We start from the raw sequence: 22,170 nt of genomic DNA on the forward strand, positions 1-22,170 counted from the left end.
CAGGGCCAGCACATCCCCTTCCTCTCTCCCCTCTCCTCTGTCTCCCATTCTTTCTTCCTTTCTTTTGTTTTTTCCTCTACCACCGCCGTATGTTTGGTGAAGAGGAGAACATAGGCGGCTAGGGTTAGGTTAGAAGGGGTTAGGGTTAGTGTGCTTGATTTTAGGATTATGGTTTAATTTGGGGCAAATGTGAAATTTGAAATTTTTAGATAAATTGAAATTTGGTAATTTTAATTAAATTAGAGTATAGTGTCAATTAAAAAACTAATTTAATCTACTAAAATTACATTGAAAAATATTATTTAATTATTAATTTACTGATTGGTAGTTAATCATATATTTTAATTTAAAATTAAAAATAATATAATTAATTTTTTTGTTTATAAAAATTAAAGTATTAAATTTCAAAATCTCAATTATTTAACTAAATCGTATAAAATTCTTATTCTTTTACAACTGTTAAGCTATATAATTTAAATATAGAAAATTGTTTAATAATTATAAGATTAAGTAAAATTTCTAATTTAATTATCAAAAGTTAATTTAATTACTTTTAATAAAATAATTTCTAAAAAATAAAGTCTTTAATGAATAAATAAATTGAAATTAACTCATAATAATATTTTTCGAAAATTCTGGATCTTACAGAATTAGCTTTTACTTTAGTGATGGATTTGCGACTATCTATTTGGTAACTAAAAATTTTTTCGATGAATTAGCGACGGTTGTGTTTGCCTCACTGATCTGCGACTTGTAATTAGCGAAAAAAGCATTAGTTGTTAGGCAGTAGCTAATCCGTCACAAATTATATTTTGTGTCAGATTAGCGATGATTTTACGACTCTTTTCGTGGTAGCTAATCGGTTATATTCTTATAGTGATTACAATAATGGTAACAAGTTAGAATTTGACAATTAAAGTATATTTTAAAAGTTAACAAAGAATTGAAAAGATGGAATAAATTATAGTTTGTTCTTCTCAGACTCGTAGTAAAAATGTATTATTTTATCTTATTGAATTGTTGAGAAGTGTTGTTAGATGCTAATTTTAATTAATAAATTTAATATGTCTAATTTATTACTCACTTAATATTAAAACTATAAAACTATACACTAACAAGTATTTTAATTTGATATTTTTGTGTATATTAATTTTTTGTAAACAATATAAAAAATACAAAAATATTATTTATATACCAACAATCAAGTTATTATATATTTATATATAAATATATATTTAATTTAATTTATTGTTAATATATATTTTATATCAAGAATTGATTTTATGACTAATTTTTAGTGTATGTGTGGTATGGTAGTAAAAATATGTATGGGCAATAATATGTTAATACAGGGGAGAATGGAATATATACAATAATACAAAGCGACTTTGCGTTAAGATAATTTATCTAGTATTTTATTTATGTATAACTTTTCTATTTTATCTGTATCCAAACATCTAAATTACTTAATTTTTTTTATTTAGAGACACACACCAATATAATATAGGACTCTAGATACATATGGTCTCTACTTGTAGAACTCCATAACCCAATATCCAGAGACAGAGCACACAAATTTGATGGAAGAAAATCCAGAGGCAGTGGCCAAATGAATGAAGTCATGTTTGGTTCTCTCTTTTCCTCCAATGTTTTGAGTCATCATCAATAAGTCAGCTTTGAAAGCAACCTTAGCGGCGGTTTTATTCTCCGGCAAAACCGGAACCATTGTGTCTACAACAATCACTTTTCCATCTTCAGGAATGGCTTTATGGCAATTCTTCAACACCTTCAAGCAATGTTCATCACTCCAATCATGAAGTATCCACTGAAATTTTTGGTTTCAAAAATAAAGTCATATCATGTCCAATTGTCCATATATAAAATATGACAAAAATATATAATTTTGTCTTTTTCCCTCCTTATTTTTTTGTGGGTTATATAAAGTAATAAGTCAGATAAAATATTATAATAATAAATTATTATAATAAAACAAAATACTTATCTTATTAATATAATAAATGTAATTGGTTTTAGTATTTTACCACATGATAAAAAATATTTTAATTGCTACAAAAATATTTAATTTAATATTTTTCATATATTTCACTATAAAAGATAAAATATTGAAAAATGAATGCAATGATATATATCATAATAAAATAATAAATATAATTTAGATAGATAATTTTAGCATAAAGAATTGAATAATATTATAATATTATGTCAACGAACTATAACTTAAATGGTATAGTCTTTTCATCCTTATCTAGAGATCTCAAATTTAAGTCTCATTTCTAAAGTTTAAAAAAAAGGAATGGAATAATATTATATATATCACCTTCATGAAAATGGCATCTCCGCCATTAGGAACACTCTCAAACATATCTCCTCCCACATGTTTCACACCTACAAAATATAAAAAAATATATAAAAGAATAAAAAAGAATAAAAATAATATATAATCATAATTTAAATAATGCATTTTAGATTGTATAATTAAATAAAAATGGCAATGAGATCTAATAATAATAATAATAATAATAATAATAATAATAATAATATACCGGGATAGGTGAGGGCATGTTGAATTACATGAGGCAAGTCAAAGTTAATAGCATTGATATTTGGATATTTGGAAGTGATCATTTTGAGATTGATACCAAGACCACCACCAACATCAATTAGAGTGTTAATGTTATTGAAACCTTCATAGGACTCAAGAACCCTCTTCATCACTATGGTTGTGTGGCTTATCATAGCTTTGTTGAAAACGTCATTGAACCTTGGATCCACACTTGGGTACTCAAATGTATGCATCCCATTAGCCCTAACAAATGGCACACCTCCTTCCAATATTGCTCCTTTCAGTTCACTCCTTTAATTCAATTCAAAAATCATTCAATATCATTGTCACTTAAAAATTCATAATAATTGAAAATAAATAAATAAAGTGGGAAAAGAACAAAGAAAAACACACGTCTACATCTTATAGGCGAGTCAACTTAAATTTCCACCCAACTATTTAATGTTTTATAAGAGTAAAATATATTTTTTTTGTCTTTAACGTTTGCAATTTTTTTTTAAATATCTCTAACGTTTAATTATATTCAATTTTATCTCTAACGTTTTCGGTTTTTATCAAAATAAATTATTTTTAGATGTTAATTTCATCTGAAATATTGGAGACAAAATTAAAAACGCTTAGGAATAGTTTTAAAACAAATTAAAAACAAATTGAATAAATAAAAAACGTTAGAGATAAAATTGAATAAAATTAAATGTTAGAAATATTTTTTAAAAAAATTACAAATATTAGGAACAAAGAGTATGTTTTTTCCTATTTTATGAATATAGAGATATTCTTTCATTTTCTATTATGTAAAAGATTCTTATTTCATAAGGTAATTTTGACTTTAGTTTTAGTGTTGGAAGTAAAAAGGAAAAATGTGAGGGAAAAATTTTAAAGATAGATCAAAGAGAAAATAAGAATTTTCATAACATTTCAAATCTCTATTTATGTAAAAAAAAATTCAAAAAGAGGGAAAAAAAAGAAGAAATCTTAAAAACAACTTATTGAATATAATTATTAATAATTCATTATTATACTTTTGGAGAGGGATGTAGTTAGATGAAATATTAGAAGATGACTAAAAATATTTATATAATAAAATAAAATAAGATTAAAACAAAATTTTAAAGAAAACTAATATAATTTACATGTAAAAAATTAGAATTAAAGGCGGTTAAACATATTTTTTACATACTAGAGCGAGTAATATACTAATATTTATAATAAAAAATTATTTAAAAGGTAATGAAAATCAATCTATCAAAACAGTCAAAGTTACTTTATTTTGTATTTATTAATTATTATTTATATTATTTTTTATTTTCTAATTACTATTGATATAATTTAATAATATTAAAAATAATAAATATATCATTATAAATATTATGTATAAAATTTTAAATATTAAATTAAATAAAATAATTTTAAATTATTATATTCCTAACCACAAGATTTATGATAAAGGAATAACGTGCACTACTCTCTTACCCTTTGTTGAAAATGATAGTATGTATATAATAATAAAAGTCGTTTCATTTATTTATTTTTGTAAAACTGACCAGCTTTCCAAGACAACCTTGTCCAGAATCAAGCTCAAAGTGTGTCCAAAATTGACACCATCATCATCAGTTACAAAATATTTGGAAGCAGCTGTAAGACTATACACAGTCTTCTGAGGAGATCCAATAAGCCTATGTTCTTGATCATCTTCATCTTTGTTGACTGAATCCAGAAAATAAAATATGGTAATAATAAGAGTAAATATAATATAAATTAAAGTTAGGGTATTTTTTTATCAAATTCGTGGGACCAGCTCCTTTTCTTTTTATTCTATTGATTCTTTATAAAAAAAAATTAAGCACATTTAAGTTTATTGGTCTAGACAGTTTAACTTCTGGGATTAACTAAACATATCTAGTTTGTTAATAATCCTTTTATGTTTATATCTTATGTGTTTTTTAATATTTTAGTTTTAATTAAAAAATAGTTTAATTAATTGTTTAACTTATATTTGATGTTATAAAATTTATTTAAACTGGTTAATTATATTTGGACAAAAAAAAGTAGAATTAGTGTTTTTTTTAAAAAATATCATACATACATATATACTAATAACCTATTTACTTTTGCATGAAGATATCTTTCCTCTTTTTAATTCTTTTAAAGAATTGAATTTAGTTAATTATTTTATTTAATTAAACTATGGATTTAGACAAATTAAGTTAACATGGTTAACAGTCTTAACTCTTAATAAATACATAATAAAAAGTATTATGTAATTTTTATCATAATACGAAACAAATATAATAGACAAGTATTATACTAATTCCGGCATATAGCAGCAGTTATAAAGTATTATAAATCAAATTTTTTGTAGTGACGATAATTTTAACAGTCGTTAAAAATTATTGCAAAATTATTTTCTGACACTTAAAGAATAGCGTTTCAGCAAGCACCACTAAATCATTAAGCGGCAATTCAAAACCACCACAAAATAAAAATAAAAAACCGCCACAAAAAGCGGATGGCAGTACAGTGAAATGAGAGTAAAATAAATATATAAATTCGTGTATATACCTTGAGGAAGTGATGAACAAGACAACAAAGAATGACTTGCAAGTAGCCTAAGAAGACGATCCACCATTGATGGTGCATTGGGGTTTGTGCTACCAATCTTTGATGCAATGTCTTCAGATGAGAGCTTTGCATGTTCACCACCTTTGGCTATTATGTCGAAGATTCCAAGCTCAAATGCAGTCTTAACAGCCATTGGAAACGCCACTAAAACCCCCAAGTCCATTGCAAAAAGCATTCCATCTTCTTCTTCTTCTTTAAGAACATTCTTATTGGATTCATCATCAATAACAACATTTTTATTGCTCTCTAATGATGGAGCCATAAAAATGATAGATATAGCAATGGGTTATTCCTAGATATATAGAATATAAAGATGATCTATATATTACAATTGAATAATAATTGATTCATGAATTGTGTGTTATATATATATATAATGGAGGATTTGTATCAAATAAATTTTAATTACCTGATTTATTTTGTCTTCATTAGCAAATTTTGCTTTTATTATTACTAGTCAGCATAATCACATTATTAGTCAAATAAAGAAGTGATAGCATTTAAATGTCCATTAGAAAAATCGTCATATTACATAGTCAATCCTCGTGGCAAGAAAAACAAATAATAATGTAGCGAAACATGACTTCAAGATTAGGTAGGGCAATTCTTTATTCACCAAACAATTTTAAAACACCAACATGTAGAAAAGTAATCTTATGCATGAGTTAATAAATAGTCAAACACACTTATTAGTTTGAGGCACTAAAAATAGTTAAACAAATAAGTTTCTTTTTTCATAACAAGATGTAGATATTTTGATTATTTTCCATATGTTATATATGGAAAAAGATTTATATTACCATTATATTCTTTTACAGATATTTTTTATTATAAAAGTCCTTCTAATATGACTATATTACGATAATTAATAGTGATTACAGTATTTTAAAATAATATTTTTTATTATTAAACAATATTTTTTAAAAATTATTTTAAAAAAAATATTACTTTAATTTTAATAATACTTACATAATTACCATAACTTAATTATACTAGAATTCACCTCCTTATAATTTATGAATGATTCAAGTTTTGGATTGTTTACCATTGCTCACAAGAATATTGAAATATTTTGATACAAGACTTGTGAAGTAGCTTTCATACGTACCATCTATTATGCATTATTCTAATTTCTAAGGTAATAAAATGTGGCTGCTAAACCGGGCCGGCACCGTATATGATGATATATATGTATTAGAAAAACGACATGGTAGCTAGGTAAAGCAATAACTAATCTGGAATAGTCAGTTAAGGAAAGTATTGAAATTTAGAATTTTGCTTTCTGCAGATAATAATTTATTAGTTAACGACAGACTATTAAATAAAATTTAAATTCATAAAAAATTAATTATTAATCTGTCGAAATGGGAGATACCGTTAGACAACCGAAAGCTAGCTAAAAAAATTAAGATGAATTCAATTATCAAGCCCAATAATGATGAAACATAGATATTAGATACAAGTAAAACTAGTTTCAAAAAAGATTATTCATAGAAACCAGAGGCTTTATATAATCAAATAACTTAGAGTTGGATTTTTATTTAGTACTTCTATATATTTTTAAACAAAAATGAATTTTTTGTATAAATATAAGTGGAGTTGTGTGTAGACTATATTTCATTTTTAAAAATAAAAAATTTTTATACAGGAGTTCTTATTGATAAAGATCAAATAATTTTGCTATTCAAATTTAGGTTTAGGATTTGATTTTATTTATTTAATCGTGGCAGATTTAGATTTTAATTTGTATTTTATTCTGTAATAATCGATTAGAATTATATCTGCTTAATTTTTAATCGAGAAATTCCACTAGTTAATACTCGATGGATTTTATTTCGATTATAGGAGACACCTTATTAGTCAAAAAATATATATTCTAAGTCATTTATCTCAATAATAGTAACTAGAAAATATTATTATTTTTTCACATAAGTGTAATATTTATCTCAATTAAGATACGTGTATAAAATAGGATTTTCATGTTAGGGAAAAAATAAAAGGAATTCTCAAACATCTTATTATCACAGTGGCACAAAAGATAAACATAAAAAATCAAGTGCTCAACCTATTTTTCATGTCAATTTTATTTAATGCAATAAATTTATGTTTCTCAATTATTTATGCATTTAGTCAACAAAAAAAATTTTCTGCCGAAGATGACAAAAGAATATTTATTATTGTTCGTTTGATTTTTTGTTTTTTTTTCTTTTGTTTGTTTTTTTTTTTTTTTGCTGTCCTCTTTATTCCACTTTATATGTTGAGCTTTTCTTTTAAAGGAAAAAAAAAAGCTTAAACCAATTAGTAGGCAGGTAATTACTACTTAATTTTATCAAATCATCAAGAACACTAGACAAAATTTCTGAAATCTTTATTTCTTTCACCCAATACAATGTTTTTTGCCTTTTTTTTTTGTTGGTGTTATGCACGAATCAAAAGAATTGGAACATGGATAGAAACCTTACATATAGATGGATCAATTATGGCCCAAATTAGGCCCATATATTTAGGGCCGGAGTTCACATTAATCCAAAAAGTGAAGAAACTACCATTGCCCATAAAACAGAAAGTAGGTATTTTTTTTTATATAAATTAGAACAATATTTTTTATATCAAAATACAAAGTAACTTATTTTAATATTTTTATTTCTCTTTTAATTACAAAAACAAATTTATATTTTTAAATAATATATATTATTTTTAAATTCATTTAAAAAATTAAAAGTATGGAAAAAGAACAAAATCAAACAAAACGACACATACACATATTTAGTTGCGTTAGTCATGTCCACAAAAATATTTTTTATTTTTTATTATTAAGACCCAATAATTAATAATAAATGGCAAATGTTGAACTAGTGTTATTAAATATCATATCCATAATGTAACCAACAGAAATAAAAATATAGAGAAATCATCATATTTATTAATAGTCTATAATACATGCCATGTATAAGATGAATAAATTTTCATTAACAAACATATGAAGAGATTATAAATCAACTACATTTCATTGGAAACTAATAAAGAATCCTTTTTCACTACCTTGTTAGTTTATTTTGTGGTTAAGTATAATTTTGGTCTCTAAAGTATAATTAGAAAAATTTTTTGTTTCTAATTTTTTTTGTATGCAAAATCGTTCATAAGGTTTAAAATTAAGTTTTAAAATCGTCATTTTTACTTAAATATTAAAATTTTGGATTAAATTATCCATAAAAAAAATAAAAAAGAAAAAATACGAGAAAATAAGTATTTCTGCTCTCGCAAAAGAGGAAGGGAAGAAGAAGAAAGGGAAAGAGAAGAAGAAGAAATTGTCCACGATCCACCTCTGCATCCGTTGTCGTTGTTATTTCCATACAATTTTGGTTTCTAAGGTGAAGACGATTTTAAAATCAAGTTAAACTTTAGAAACAATTTTGTATATAAAAAAAATTTCAGACAAAAAAAATTTTCGACCTATATCTTAAAAGCCAAAATCGTACTTAACCATTTATTTTATTTACAGATAGCTTTTTGTTTTTTTTGTTTTTTTTTGGTTAAATTAGACCAGTTTTAATTATAGACATTAAGTCACAAATTCAAACCCACTACTTATTCACACACCTAATATTTTAAAACTTCTTATCCATCATTTAGCATTGTCAAAATTCAAACTTAAATGCAACATACTAAAAGACATGCTAATTTACCATCTGAATTAGGTGTTAACTACGAGGCAGCTAGTTTAATTAAAGCTTGAACAAATCCACACATGTCTCCTTTGAAAGTCCCCTGTTCCAGAACTTGTGATAATATTCAGCATATGTGAAATTTGTGTACTTGGGAGGATTATTATGTTGGTCTATGAGTTGAGGTGCTGGGCCCACCAAAGCTTCAGGTGATGGACAATAAAATGTTGGAATGGACATTCTTTCTTTTTCACAGTTTACCAGTGCTCTATGCAACACACTCTTGTATTTATCATTACTAATCACCTAAAAAAATTATGCAAAATTAATTCATATTTATGAATTATTGTAAAAAAATCTATATAAATAAGGAATGTTGCTTTGTATGATATTTGATCTCATCTAACACATTATGCCATAATAAGGAAGTTTTGTTTAATTTTTTATATGATAATGATATTTTAAAATTTTCTAATATATATATATATATATATATCATCTCATTTTTCTTTATATCTTCTATATATTTGAAATGAATATATACATACAATATAAAAATTTTGGGTAAATTATAATTAAATACATCATTTTATTTCTTTAAGCATAGGAATATAAGATTGAAAGTTTATGTAATTTTCTTTTCCATAGGCAGTGTATTAAAAATATTATTTTTAGTTCTATATGAGGTATCAAAAATTAAGAATCATTTTTTCCCACACATTGCTAAATTTTTTTTGTATAATCCACAAAACGTTTTCGGATTCACATACAATTTGACAATTCTGTAGTCTATACTCAAAATAGGTAGTATTGGTGATTATTCATGTAATAGTTGTAAAAAATGTCAAAATTAACATTTAAAATTATTTTCCATAACTATCATAATATTAATTATATTTCAAAATGTAAGAAATATAGTTGAGGCATCAAAGTGGTCATAACTATCCATTTATAACCACACTTTAATTATATACGTCACATCCTTTAAGAAAATAGTAATATTAGGTAAATAATAACATAAAGTTATTTTATTTAATTTAACATCAATAATTTTATAATGTAATATTTATAATTATATATTTATTATATTTAAAATTATTTTAATAATAATTAAAAAATACCAAATAAAAAAATTAATGCAAAATAAGATAATTTTAAACTATTTCAAGTTAACGAAAAATACAATACCTTCTGTGTAAAAAGTATTTTCATAACTATTAAATTCTTATTTTATTTTTAGAAAAAGATAGTTGTTATATATGAGAGAACAATGTTACCTATTTATACTAATTACTAAACTGATTTTAAATTTTAAAATAAGATAAAACAACCAAAATATCTAGATGATTCTGTTAGAGAAAGATAAGCATAACTAACTTAGAAAAAGATAAGCGTAACAAAAGAAAGATAAGATAACAAATAAAAATAGAGTCATACTACGTGTACATCAAAATCAGCCACTAAAGTCAGCCACGAGTATAAAATACATGCTAGAATATAAAAACATATTGAAAATAAATTAAAACATACGTATATTTATACAGAAATACATTGGTGGCTGATTTTAGTAGCTAATTTTAGTGTACAAATAACATTTTTTTTATAAAAATAACATAAGAATTTAATAATAACTCATAATTCAATGAACTCATTTTGGACCCATTTTTAGATAGTTTTCTATAATAGACTTAACACCCACTAATTCAATGAGTAGGTGAAGTTGCCAAACTTATTTATTAAATATTAAGCATCAAATTCTTTGCACTATAAAATTCATGGAATCAAAAAGTTGTATTTGGACAAACACACAAAAGGGTAGCTATAGGAATTGAAGACTTGAGTGAAAAGTTTAGAAATATGAACCTGAATTTGGTCACCAATATTGACAATGAATGTGTTAGGGACATGTTTGACTGTGACCCAATGACCATCCTTGAGAACTTGCAAGCCAGGGACATGATTTTGGAGCAAAATGGTTATGGCATTTGGGTCAGCATGTGCTGGCAAACCATATGTTAGATCTGGCTCTGGACATGGAGGATAGTAGTTTATTGCCATGTGTTGTCCATGTTTTCCAAGTGCTTTTTCCATGTAATCTTTCTCCAATTCTAAGCTTTCAGATATAGCTTCAAGTAATTTCAATGATAATTTCCTCATGTGTTTGCTATACTCACCAACATCTTCTCTGTAATAAATGTTACACATTCAAATAATTTATTATTCAAATATTTTGTTTGGATACTGTCTCTGAAATAGAAATACAGAAATTAAACAAGTTTACTTCTGAAGATAATTAAAGATAAAAAATTTCTTCTATTGTTTGTATTTTTATTTTAGAGAACATCTTCAGCCTTCAATCTAATAAAGATGGAAAAAAATGTTAAAAGACAACCAATAATAGAATAAAGGTTTAACTATTCTCTTGGTTTTTATATTTTTATTAAGTTTTTATAATTTAAAAATTTGTAATTGAATTTTTATATTAAAGAAAAAATATATAAATTATTTTTAAAATATTTATTTTTGTATTTAATGTAAGATGAATCATAAACTATTCTAAAAGCTAAACAAATGTTTTAAAATAAATATTTTTTTTCTGAAAAATAATTATTATTAAGAATCCAATCACAGATTTTTATCTAATATAAGATCAGAATTCAATTACAATCTTCTAAACTACAAGGGTTTAATTAAAAAAATTAGTGAAATTATAAAGACTAACAAGATAATTAAATCTAGAATAAGTGTATAAAATTAAAATGAAATATCCAAGTTGATATATAAATATTATTTTCTTACGCGCAAGTATTTTGTTTTTCTTAATTATAGCTCTTTAAAACTAGAAAAATTAATAAATTTATTAGGTTTGTTTTATTTATTCATGAGAATCATTCATATACTCATTATTCCAAAATTCAAACTCTTCAATTACTTTTTTTCTGTGCTTCTTTCTAACATTTTTTTTTATTTTTCAACTATGTGAGGTGTATATAATTTTTATTATATATTAATTGATAATTATTTATTTATTTTTATAATATTTCATTTCTCTCCTTTAATTATTTTTGTAGTGATAAAATTAATTTGATGAAAAAAATTATTTTTTCATATAATGTACATAAGAATTTAAAAAAATGAGTACATTACTTGAGGGACAAGCCCCCTCCCAAAAAAAATGACAATTTATAAGATTGATGTGGGTAGAAAATGCATACATACACATAATATTACTATTACTATAATAATTACTAACAAACAAAATTTTGAGTTAAGTGATGGTTAAATAAAACAATGTTCTTTTTTAAACATATATGTAAAGTTATTGTAACTATATATATACTTTATGATGGAAACTCATGTGCAATCGACTTTATGTGAAGTTGATAGTCGAGAGTCGTTAGATGAAAATTTAGTCAAATCAGTCAAATCATCTAACGGCTCTCAACTATCAACTTCACGTGAAGTCGACTGCACATGAGTTTCCACCATACTTTATTTTAATAAACTATTATATGAATTATCAATAAAATAAGTTATCTTTTTTTGCTTTAGAACCTGAAAGAAGGAGGGTTGGTAGGCCATTCTTGAATGTAATCTTCAAGAGGGTGGCAATGGAGCCTCAAAAAATCTCTCCAATTTGCAACTTTCTCAGTCTTAACATTAAAACTTGTTGAGAGTCTCATTGTTTTTGAAGGATCATCTGAATAATTCTTCATCCTCTCACTCGCTGGCAAATCAAAGAATGCCTTTGCCACTTTCATCATCTTCCCAACAACATCCTCCGGAACCCCATGATTCAAAATCTTAAGAAGAAGAGAAAGAAAAAAAAGCATAAAAAGAAATAATATTCATTAATCAAAGATTAAATATATACAACACCTATGAAACTAATGATATATCATATATAATAAGTATATGACAATAATAATGGCGGCTACTAAATTTTATATATCATTAAAGACATAATTATTTGGGTATGTAATTTTTCTTTTTTCTATCCATGTGAATTTCTAAATTAAGTAACTCTCTGATATAGAATCAGAACTAGCATAACTAAAAAGATTTAGAGAAAGAAAAAAAATAAAGAAAATATGAAACAAAAACACAATTAGTGTATCTTGGCTAAGTTGACACGTAAACACAAATAAGAAAAATGTTAAAAAATATTGAAAAAATCTTCTAACAATATAATAATAGAATTGAATAATAGCATAAAGATTTAATTATTCTATTAGTCCTTATAATTTAATTAAATTTTCAATTAAGCTTTTATATATTTTTTTAATTGGATTTCTATACCATATCAAATTTTGTAACTAAGTCCCTACCGTAACAAAAATGTTGAAATTAACATAATATTCTGTTAAACTGTAGAAAATATTTAGTCAAGTGTTAGACAGATTCATTTTATTTAACAGAATATTCCGTTAATTCTAATATTTTATCACGGCAGGGACTTAATGATAAAATCTAATATAATATGAGGACTCCATTAAAAAAAATATAAAGACTTAATTGAAAATTTAGTGAAATTATAAGAACCGATGGAGTAATTAAATTTAACATAAACAAAGTTAAAATAAAAGGATTTGATATGAGTTTTACTTGGAAGAAGCCATAATCTTGACAAGCTTGGCCAACGTTGTGGATGGTTTGAGAACGGTTGGAGGCATCATTATCTTCATCTAAACCTTGAAGATCAATGATGGGGATGGATTCATTGTTATCATTGGAGGATTGAAGGTTTTGAAGATTAGGACGGTCATTAAGGGGCCTAATGAAATTCAAAGGAACATGTTTCATGTTTGTGACTTGGTCAGCTAAGAGTAATGGCTTGGTGTTTGCCATTTAATTTGAAGAAGAAAAATTTATAATCAAATTGAACGTTGTATCAACAAAAGAAAAATATCTCTTATGTGATGGAGTTCTTGCTTGTGCTTTGTGTTGAATGAATTTTGAATGATGAAGAATATGGTTCTTAAATTTATATATGGACAAGGAAGCAAATTATTATAAGGTAGCATATGGTGCAGTGGCATTCATTCATTTCATTGTTAATCTCAATAGGCTTACGTTGTAACCATGACTTCATTCATTGCTATCACCATGACGTAATATATATTGCTATATATATATCATCTTATAATAAATATTTAAATTTGTTTCTAAAAAAATTTAGAGTGAACACTTTATTTTCAAATAAATTTTTACTTTCTTTTTATAGATTTTTTATAATTATTCCATGAAACAGATCCGTCTTTTCATTGTTTTAAATGGAAATAATTTATTTGTACCTAGTTGTTTTAAAATAAAATTTATTATAACTTTTAGAATATATATAGTAAAGTTTTGTTAGAGAACAAAATATTTTATCTGAAATTCATCTGCAACCAATTTGAATATTTATTCTTAAATTTAACATCAAATAAAGTTTTTAACTTTCTTCTTTTACTAAATGTTTAATCAATTGATGTTTCGCTTCTAAGTTTAATTTTTTTTAAATAAGAAATAAATAAATAAAAAGTGAATGGCTACGATAACCAATAAAATAGAAAATGTATTTTAATATGTAGCATGTTACTATTTTTAAAATTTTTATATAATAGCTATTTACACTATAACATTTCCGACTGATTGTAATGGGTTTATGAGTTTAGTGGCGATTTTGATTTATGCATAAAAAAGTTAATAACTCAATATTTTAATTTATGCATAAAAAAGTTAACGTAATTAGTCAACATTTGTACCCAATTGAATCTAATTATCTAATTATACAATACAAAATTTTCTTCGTCTAATCCAAATGTTCGATTACGTATTTACATTAATGGTAATAGGCTTTTCATAATGCCCTTTGTCGTTTGAGTTAATTTGGGCAGGTTCAGTCGCAGAACTTGAAATAAAATTTTGGGGGTTACATAGAAGATAATTGTCAAAATATTTTTGATATGAACTCCATTTAAGATAAGTTTGTCTAATTTCATTTCTCTGGTTTTGGTGATATTGCCAAATTTAAAGTCATTTTTTAGGGTATCGTTCCAAAAAATTAAGGTCAAACTTATCAGATGTAACTTTTTGAACTTTTAAAAGTTGTATCTCACTTTTTTTCGCGATTCATTAAAGTAGAAAAACTATCTACATGTGTTGATATTGTAAAAATTATATGTTCTCCTTCTTAAATATTAGTCTTCCTCTTAAAAAAATCATCAATTCTTTAATTTTTTATTATTATTTTATAATAAAATTTGAATATATATCTTGTAGAATATGTAAAAAAGAAGTTAGAAGAACAAATATTAAAATTTATAATATTTATTGAATTTTTTTATCAATTTATACAAATACAATAATATTAATACTTATTGAATATTCAATTATTTTTTATCATATAAAAAATTAAATTAAATAAATAGTAAAATATAAAATAATATTAAATTAAATAAATAAAAATATCTAATTTTTTATATTTAAATTTAAAAGTAGAAAGAGTGTTGCTTATTAAATTTATTGGGTACTTTAAGTCATAGTAAAGTATTTAAACCAATTGAATTATTTTTTATCTTTTGAAAAAGTACTACTAATTTTTTTATAAAAAGTTTGGGGGGTCGTGCCCCCCTTGTCTGAACTAAGCTCCACCACTGGGCAGGTTATTATTATGCCTAGATGGATACTACTAGAAAATTTTATAATTATTTTTATATAAAAATATTTTCTTTTAATTTTTAGACATGCATTGTATAATTAGATTTTAATATATTATAAAAATATTGTCTTTGTTTAAAGTGTGACTAAATAAATAAATCATATTTTTAAATAAAATATTTTTATAAAAAAATATTTTTGTCATTTTTATTTGAGTAGTTATCTTATGCCTAATTTAAATGTATGAAATATATTGTATCCATCTTTTATCCATAAAAGGAAGAGTTAAAAACATTAAAATTAAAAATTTAAAAAGATATACAAAATGTAATTTCAATTCCTTAAAAAGGAGTGTCAATTAAGAAAATGTTTTTCTTTATAAAGGAATCATTACAAAAAAAATATTAAATACCGTCAGATTTTTCATCGAATTTAACATCGAATATTAGCGACAAATTTACTAGTGAATTAAGCATTAAATTCATCAAGACAAATCAATAGCGATGAATTTCATTTTTCGATGGTAAATTCGCTGATAATAATTAGAGAAAGAACGAAAAAAATAGACAAAAAAATAGATACGACGGTGAAAATTGTAGCAACAATAATGACTACAGAATAAATAAATCTAAAACCACAATGTTGATAGAAGAGGTGGCTCGATTGAAAAGCATCTTGCGACAACTATGGCAGCAACAGCGGCAAAAACGACGACTGCAACGATAGCTACACCGACAGTAAAGAGCTTAGGGTTTTATCGCCATTCTCTTCTCTCTACCTCAATCTCTCAGTTTTTTGAAAATTCAGAAGAAGAATATTTTTTTTGAGTGAGAGTTTAAATTTTAATTCAATTAATTATTAGAAAAAATTTTATAAATTGTCATAAATAAAATATATTTTAGAGATTTTTAAAAATTTTTCTCAACTAGATATAAATCTTGTAGTCGAAAAAGTGGTGATATATATACGTATTTTTTATTAAACTTATACCAATTTAATTGAATTTAATTACAAAATAACTTATACGTATTACATCACTGTATTATTATAAAGAAGATTATTAAATGACTAATGGTCTATTTAAAAATTTTCAAAAGATTTTTTTTTTGTTTTTGATTTATAAAAAATCACATTAATAATGTTTAGTACAATTTTTTAGATATGTTTTTAATTTTTTAAAAAGTTGTTTTAGAGTTTTTAAAAAAGTTAAAAAATTTGACTTTTTTTCTTTTTAAAAGCTATTTTATTACTTCTATTTATATACATTTTAAGATTTGGATCTTCTAAAGTTTGAATTTTACTTTAGAGAATAAAATATAATCTCTCACCATTGATTTCATAAGTGAGATCAAGAATAAATATGAAAGAGAAACTATTTAAAGATAGAAGATCACAGTATCACATTTTACTCTTTAAAGTGAAATTCAAATTTTAGAGGATTCAAATCTACAATTTTAAAATAAGTACTTCCATAATAACTTTTCAAATACAAAATAATTTATTTATAAATTACTATTAATAAAAATTCTTGTATTTTAAGCTATTTTTACAAAAAATTTATCCAAATTAGCCCTAAATAACCCTCCACTAAATACAGCTATTGCATCTTTGGCTTAATTATATATGATATTAATTAAAGGACGGAGATAAATACTTTCATATAACTAAAAATGAAATTTTAATTATTTTGAATTGATTATTAATAAAATCTAAAACGATTTTTTATACAAATGTATGTATACAAATTAAAATAGCACTTCAATAATTCAATTAATGTAGGCTTATTAAAAGAAACACGGAAAGGCTTTTCACAACTTTCGAGGCAGTTTGTGATTTTTTTTTCTTTTTTATTTTATTTTTCAGAAATGAATAGTAAACCATAAATCCTGGCACACAAATTAATAATGGATGACCTCACATGCCTTTGTCACCTTTTGTGTTGGTTTTGCGTCTTGCCTTCTTCCTATATATTATTTCATAAATCCTTCACTTAATATATTACACATTATCATCTAATTGACAATTATTATTTCATAAAAACTATTAATTTGTTTAACATTTTTATTATTTGATACACTACCACAAATAGTCACAATATTTGATTTAGCAGCGGTTATATTAGTCGATAACTACAAAATTATTTTTCCACATCTTAAATAAGAGATTACAAATAGTATAGTCCGCTATAAACATTAAAAATGAATGTTTCAGATAGACTTGCGGTGAATATGTTATTTCAAAACAATATATAGCAATAGATGATTATTTTGTGAACATTGAAAAAAATATTATTGTACTTTTATGTATTTTTGAATATAGATTTTAGAGTTAATATTTTGGTAGAGTACATTAAAATATTTGTCCAATTTTTGCTTGAAGAGTACAGTGTGAGTTTTGTAACACCCTGATATATAGAGTCTTATGCTTAAGTCATAATTTAGAAATAACAAGGTATTACGATGACTAAAATAAAAATTTAGTACAAATAGTATTGTGAGAAATGATTATAACTAGGAGCCTTCTTAAGTAAAAAGGGTAAACAAAAATCGTAACTCAAAACGCGTAACACTCTGATCGATAACGTAACGAACAAGGATAAACCAGCGCGAGATTATATATATACAAAAGAGTGTCAAAAACGGGAATATCAAAACTCAAAAGCCAGTTGCGAAGATAACCGGTCCGAGCATAGCAACATATATATATATATATATATATATATATATATATATATATATATATATACAAGTAAATAAAATAGAAAACCCCAAGGAAAACCCAAAGGGACACAAAACTGAGAACCTATTTTCTAAAATCTCCTATAAGAGGAGTCATCACTGTTTGTATTATTTAATGGAGATAAAAGTATCTAAACAAAACATATGAATCAAAACAGAGTCCCGAGAACAAAGGATCTTCGCTAATCGAGAAGTCTCCAGCATGCTTCAGCGAGAAGCCTCACGTCCTGCATCTGAAAACCACAAAATCCGCATGGGTGAGAACCAGAAGTCCCCAGCATGGTAACAGCTTCCACATATATAATACATAATAATAGAGGAAAGCCGAAGGCAATCCTAGAACTTCCTCTAGATAATTCAAAGCTTATAAACAAGCTAAACCATAAAGGGCATCTGACTAAAGATCCTTCAGTCTAACTAATACATCCCTTTCCAATCCCTTCAGACCTCCCAACCACCAGCAGGAGTATAATATAGCAAACACAGTTATATCAGACAAGAAATATACGAATAGGAACAAGTAAGGCATTTAGATAAATAACAAGTAATATGCAGTCAAATAGACAATCTCAATCAATTCACATAGTATGCATATGATGAATGCCTGTTCCTAATGGCTGATGATATCATCTGTCGGTTATAGAGCCAACCCGACAAGTCTTGGTAGCTAACCATTGGACTGTCCCTTTGTCGCGCATCCCCAACTCGAGTTATACTCATCATAAACTTGATCATAATCATGATCTATATCCATCACCTTCATTGGTGAATATTTACGGGGGCGAGCTCATCCGGGGCTTTCACAGTGCTCGGTCACCCTTACGACATAGGGTCAAAAGAGCTTCGAGTCTCAACCTGGAGCACGTGGTGGCTAGCCACAGCTTCCTTCTAGGGAAACTCTCATCTCCAACAGTGGAAGTGCAACATTCACAATTCATTCAACAGCATATATGCATTTATACTTAGTCATAATCATGGCTCCGCCGTAACATGGCAATAATCTAGCCATCCGCCTCACGGTTAAATCCATAACCAACCAATTCATTAACAATTACGGCCCTTCGGCCCATGGCATAACAAGCACTTCCACTGCCATCCTCCGCATCTCGCATAATCATCTTTGATCCTCATTGATCATTCATTTTTCCCTTGCTTCACTCGCAAGTTACCACATTCACTAGTCTCTCTTCTCATAACTAGGCATATCATAATGATTTAAGACATAAGTGGTGAGATCGGAGGCTTTGAAGTATGAAATTTGGCTTTTAAAACTCAAAAATCAACTTTGGGATGAAAAACAGATCCACGCGCACGCGTGGATGGCCACAAAACTCATCGGCGCGTATGCGCCCTGCACGCAAACGCGTGGATTGAAAAATAGTCAACAACGCGTACGCGTGGGTGCTCTTGCGCCCCAAGCACAACTCTGGCACAACTTTCGAAAAAATAGCTGGGCATTGGGTGCAGCGCATCGGCGCGCCCACGCACACCACGCACACGTGTGGATGGCGCTTTCTAGAAGAACGGCGCATACGCGCCTAGTGAGCCTACGCGCGGGGGGTTATTCTGCTAAACTTTTTTCTAAGTTAAAAGCTGCAGAATTCACAGATTCAACCCCCAATCTTCCGACGGGCATAACTTTCTTATTTTAAATCGTTTTTCGCCCGTTCTTCGAACGGCATGGACATCCCGGATCCAATTTCATTTCTAAATAAATTTGGCACAAAACGGGAATCCGTAGTCCAATTTATGTCCCGTCAAAGTATGCCCAAAACCATATTTTCATACAAAACCACAAAGTGCCATTTTCAAAATAAGTCAATTTTAACTTTTTTCAAAATCAATCAAAACATGCCAATTTCATCCCTTGTCTTTGAAATCAATTAAAACATATCAAAGTCAACATCAAGCCTCCTCAACTCACACATTGACACTTTACCATAATTCACAAAGCATCATCCCACTAATTTAACACTTCTCAATCAAATGGCTAAGGGACAACACATAAACATGTCATACATACTTTCTCATCCCAATTTCCAATAATACCATTTTCAATTAACCATCATTACACACACTCAATATCATATTCACCATCAACATAGTTTCACTCACAATTCAACCTTAATCAATCATCAAGCATATATCATAACATGCATATTTCTCATACATCATACCATCAAGGCATCAATAATCATCATCACATATATGATCACATCATATACATCAACCATTCAACAACACCAACAATTTAATACCTATCTTAGGGCCTCTAGCCTAAGTATTTCCTACCACATTACATATTAGATACGGGAAACCGAAACCATACCTTAGCCGATTTTCCAAGCTCAACCGGAGCACTTCCAAACCATTTTTCCTCAAGCTCTCAAGGCCTCAACACTTTCAAGAACAGATTTTTCACCACCAAATCCCTTTTCAAGCTTTTCAAAGTCACCAATCAAGCTCCAAAATTCACACAAACACAACCTAAGCCACAATCATCATACCCATGCACAACATCTCAATACCCAAACATTATGGAACAACAAATTACACTAGAGTTGAGAATCTTACCACACCCAAGTTTCAAGGAGACAAGATTAACCTTCTCCTTCAAGAGAAGTGGATCCTATAACATCAAAGAGCCCAAAATCTCAATATTTTTGCTCATGAAACTCGAAATTAAAGCTGGAAATTTAAAGAGCAAAACGTGGCTTACCTCAAGATTGATTGTATGGGTTTTGTAGAGCTCTTCGCGGTGAACGCGTGGCTGCAAATGGTGCGCCAATCGGAGCTCTAAATCAAAAGTTATGGTGGTTTGAAGATTAACTAAGGGAGAGAACTTGAGAGTGTGTTCTTCCCTTCCCCTCCACCATTTCAGCGTGTGTGTGTCTAATGAGGAGAGAGAGTGCTGAAAACTAGGGTTTTGTTTTAGTTTAGTTGGGTCAAGGGTTCACTTTGGGTCCGGTTGGCCCGATTTGGCCCTTTCAGTCCAATCGTGGTCCGAATTCTATAAAATTGGTATCGAAATTCTCATCTCAATCTCCTCTATCATATTAAGTCATAAAAATCACATTTTTAGCTTTCTAGAATAAATTCTCATTTATGGGTTAATTAGCCGTTAATTAACCGGGTCTTACAAGTTTAGAGCGGTTGGTTTTTAAAATTGATGACGTATATACTTAGTGAGGTGGGCCAAAATACAATGTGACAATTAGGTGTGGCAAAACGGGTCGAACCTGTTGAATTCGCTAAAAAAGACGGGTCAGGTTCAGATTTGGAACCCGTCAAATTTAAAAAATTCGTCAAATTCGTACCGACAAATTTGTGGGTCTTGGCAGGATAGGGTGGGACGGTCCGCCGAGCCAAAAATTTTTAGTTTTGCTTTTTTTATTCAATAAAAGAGTGATTACTACTACAAAATTAATGATTATATAATTTTCAAACACTTTTATTTTTTATTTTTTATTTTTATTCTTCTTTTAGTTATTAACTTTATTTATTTTATTTTACAATTTCGTATATATGCTCAAATTATATAATTTATTTTTCAAAATAAAGATAGTTCTATTGATAAATATTATTTTAAATAATTTTATTGAAATTAAAAATAAAAAATTATAATATTTGACTATTTTTTATTTATATTTAATTTTTTAATTATTATTTTTTGGTTAATTTTAATTAATTTTATTTTAAAAAAAGAACAAAGAGTCAAGCGGACTAATCCGTCGACCCGCTAATTCGCCATAAAGTAAGACGGACTAATATTTTGAATCTACTTTAATGGTCTGTCCCGTTTATGGTGCAAACCTATGTGGGGTGGGACAGACCGGTCCGCTTTACCACCCCTAATGATAATTATTGGAGGCTAAATTTAAAAAAAAAAAGTTGAAAAATTTCTTTTAAAATTTTAATA

General features: G+C 26.7%; 2 protein-coding genes across 2 annotated transcripts; both read right to left on the reverse strand.

The window, feature by feature from the left end:
* Nucleotides 1-1,387: 1,387 nt before the first annotated feature.
* LOC130963703 (cathecol O-methyltransferase 1-like) lies at nt 1,388-5,525 on the reverse strand. Its single transcript, XM_057889804.1, has 5 exons — nt 5,147-5,525; nt 4,129-4,291; nt 2,565-2,875; nt 2,339-2,406; nt 1,388-1,825 (listed from the first exon to the last, which is right to left on the reverse strand). Exons 1-5 carry the CDS (start codon nt 5,466-5,468, stop codon nt 1,529-1,531), a joined length of 1,161 nt encoding a protein of 386 aa, XP_057745787.1. The 5' UTR covers nt 5,469-5,525; the 3' UTR covers nt 1,388-1,528.
* Nucleotides 5,526-8,894: 3,369 nt separating this feature from the next.
* Nucleotides 8,895-13,799, reverse strand: LOC130963728 (protein DMR6-LIKE OXYGENASE 1-like). The gene is made up of 4 exons (XM_057889831.1): nt 13,477-13,799; nt 12,427-12,674; nt 10,735-11,056; nt 8,895-9,177 (listed from the first exon to the last, which is right to left on the reverse strand). Exons 1-4 carry the CDS (start codon nt 13,717-13,719, stop codon nt 8,932-8,934), a joined length of 1,059 nt encoding a protein of 352 aa, XP_057745814.1. The 5' UTR covers nt 13,720-13,799; the 3' UTR covers nt 8,895-8,931.
* Between the last annotated feature and the right edge of the window lie 8,371 nt (nt 13,800-22,170).

The sequence above is a fragment of the Arachis stenosperma genome, chromosome 2 (assembly GCF_014773155.1).
Source record: "Arachis stenosperma cultivar V10309 chromosome 2, arast.V10309.gnm1.PFL2, whole genome shotgun sequence".
NCBI lineage: Eukaryota > Viridiplantae > Streptophyta > Magnoliopsida > Fabales > Fabaceae > Arachis > Arachis stenosperma.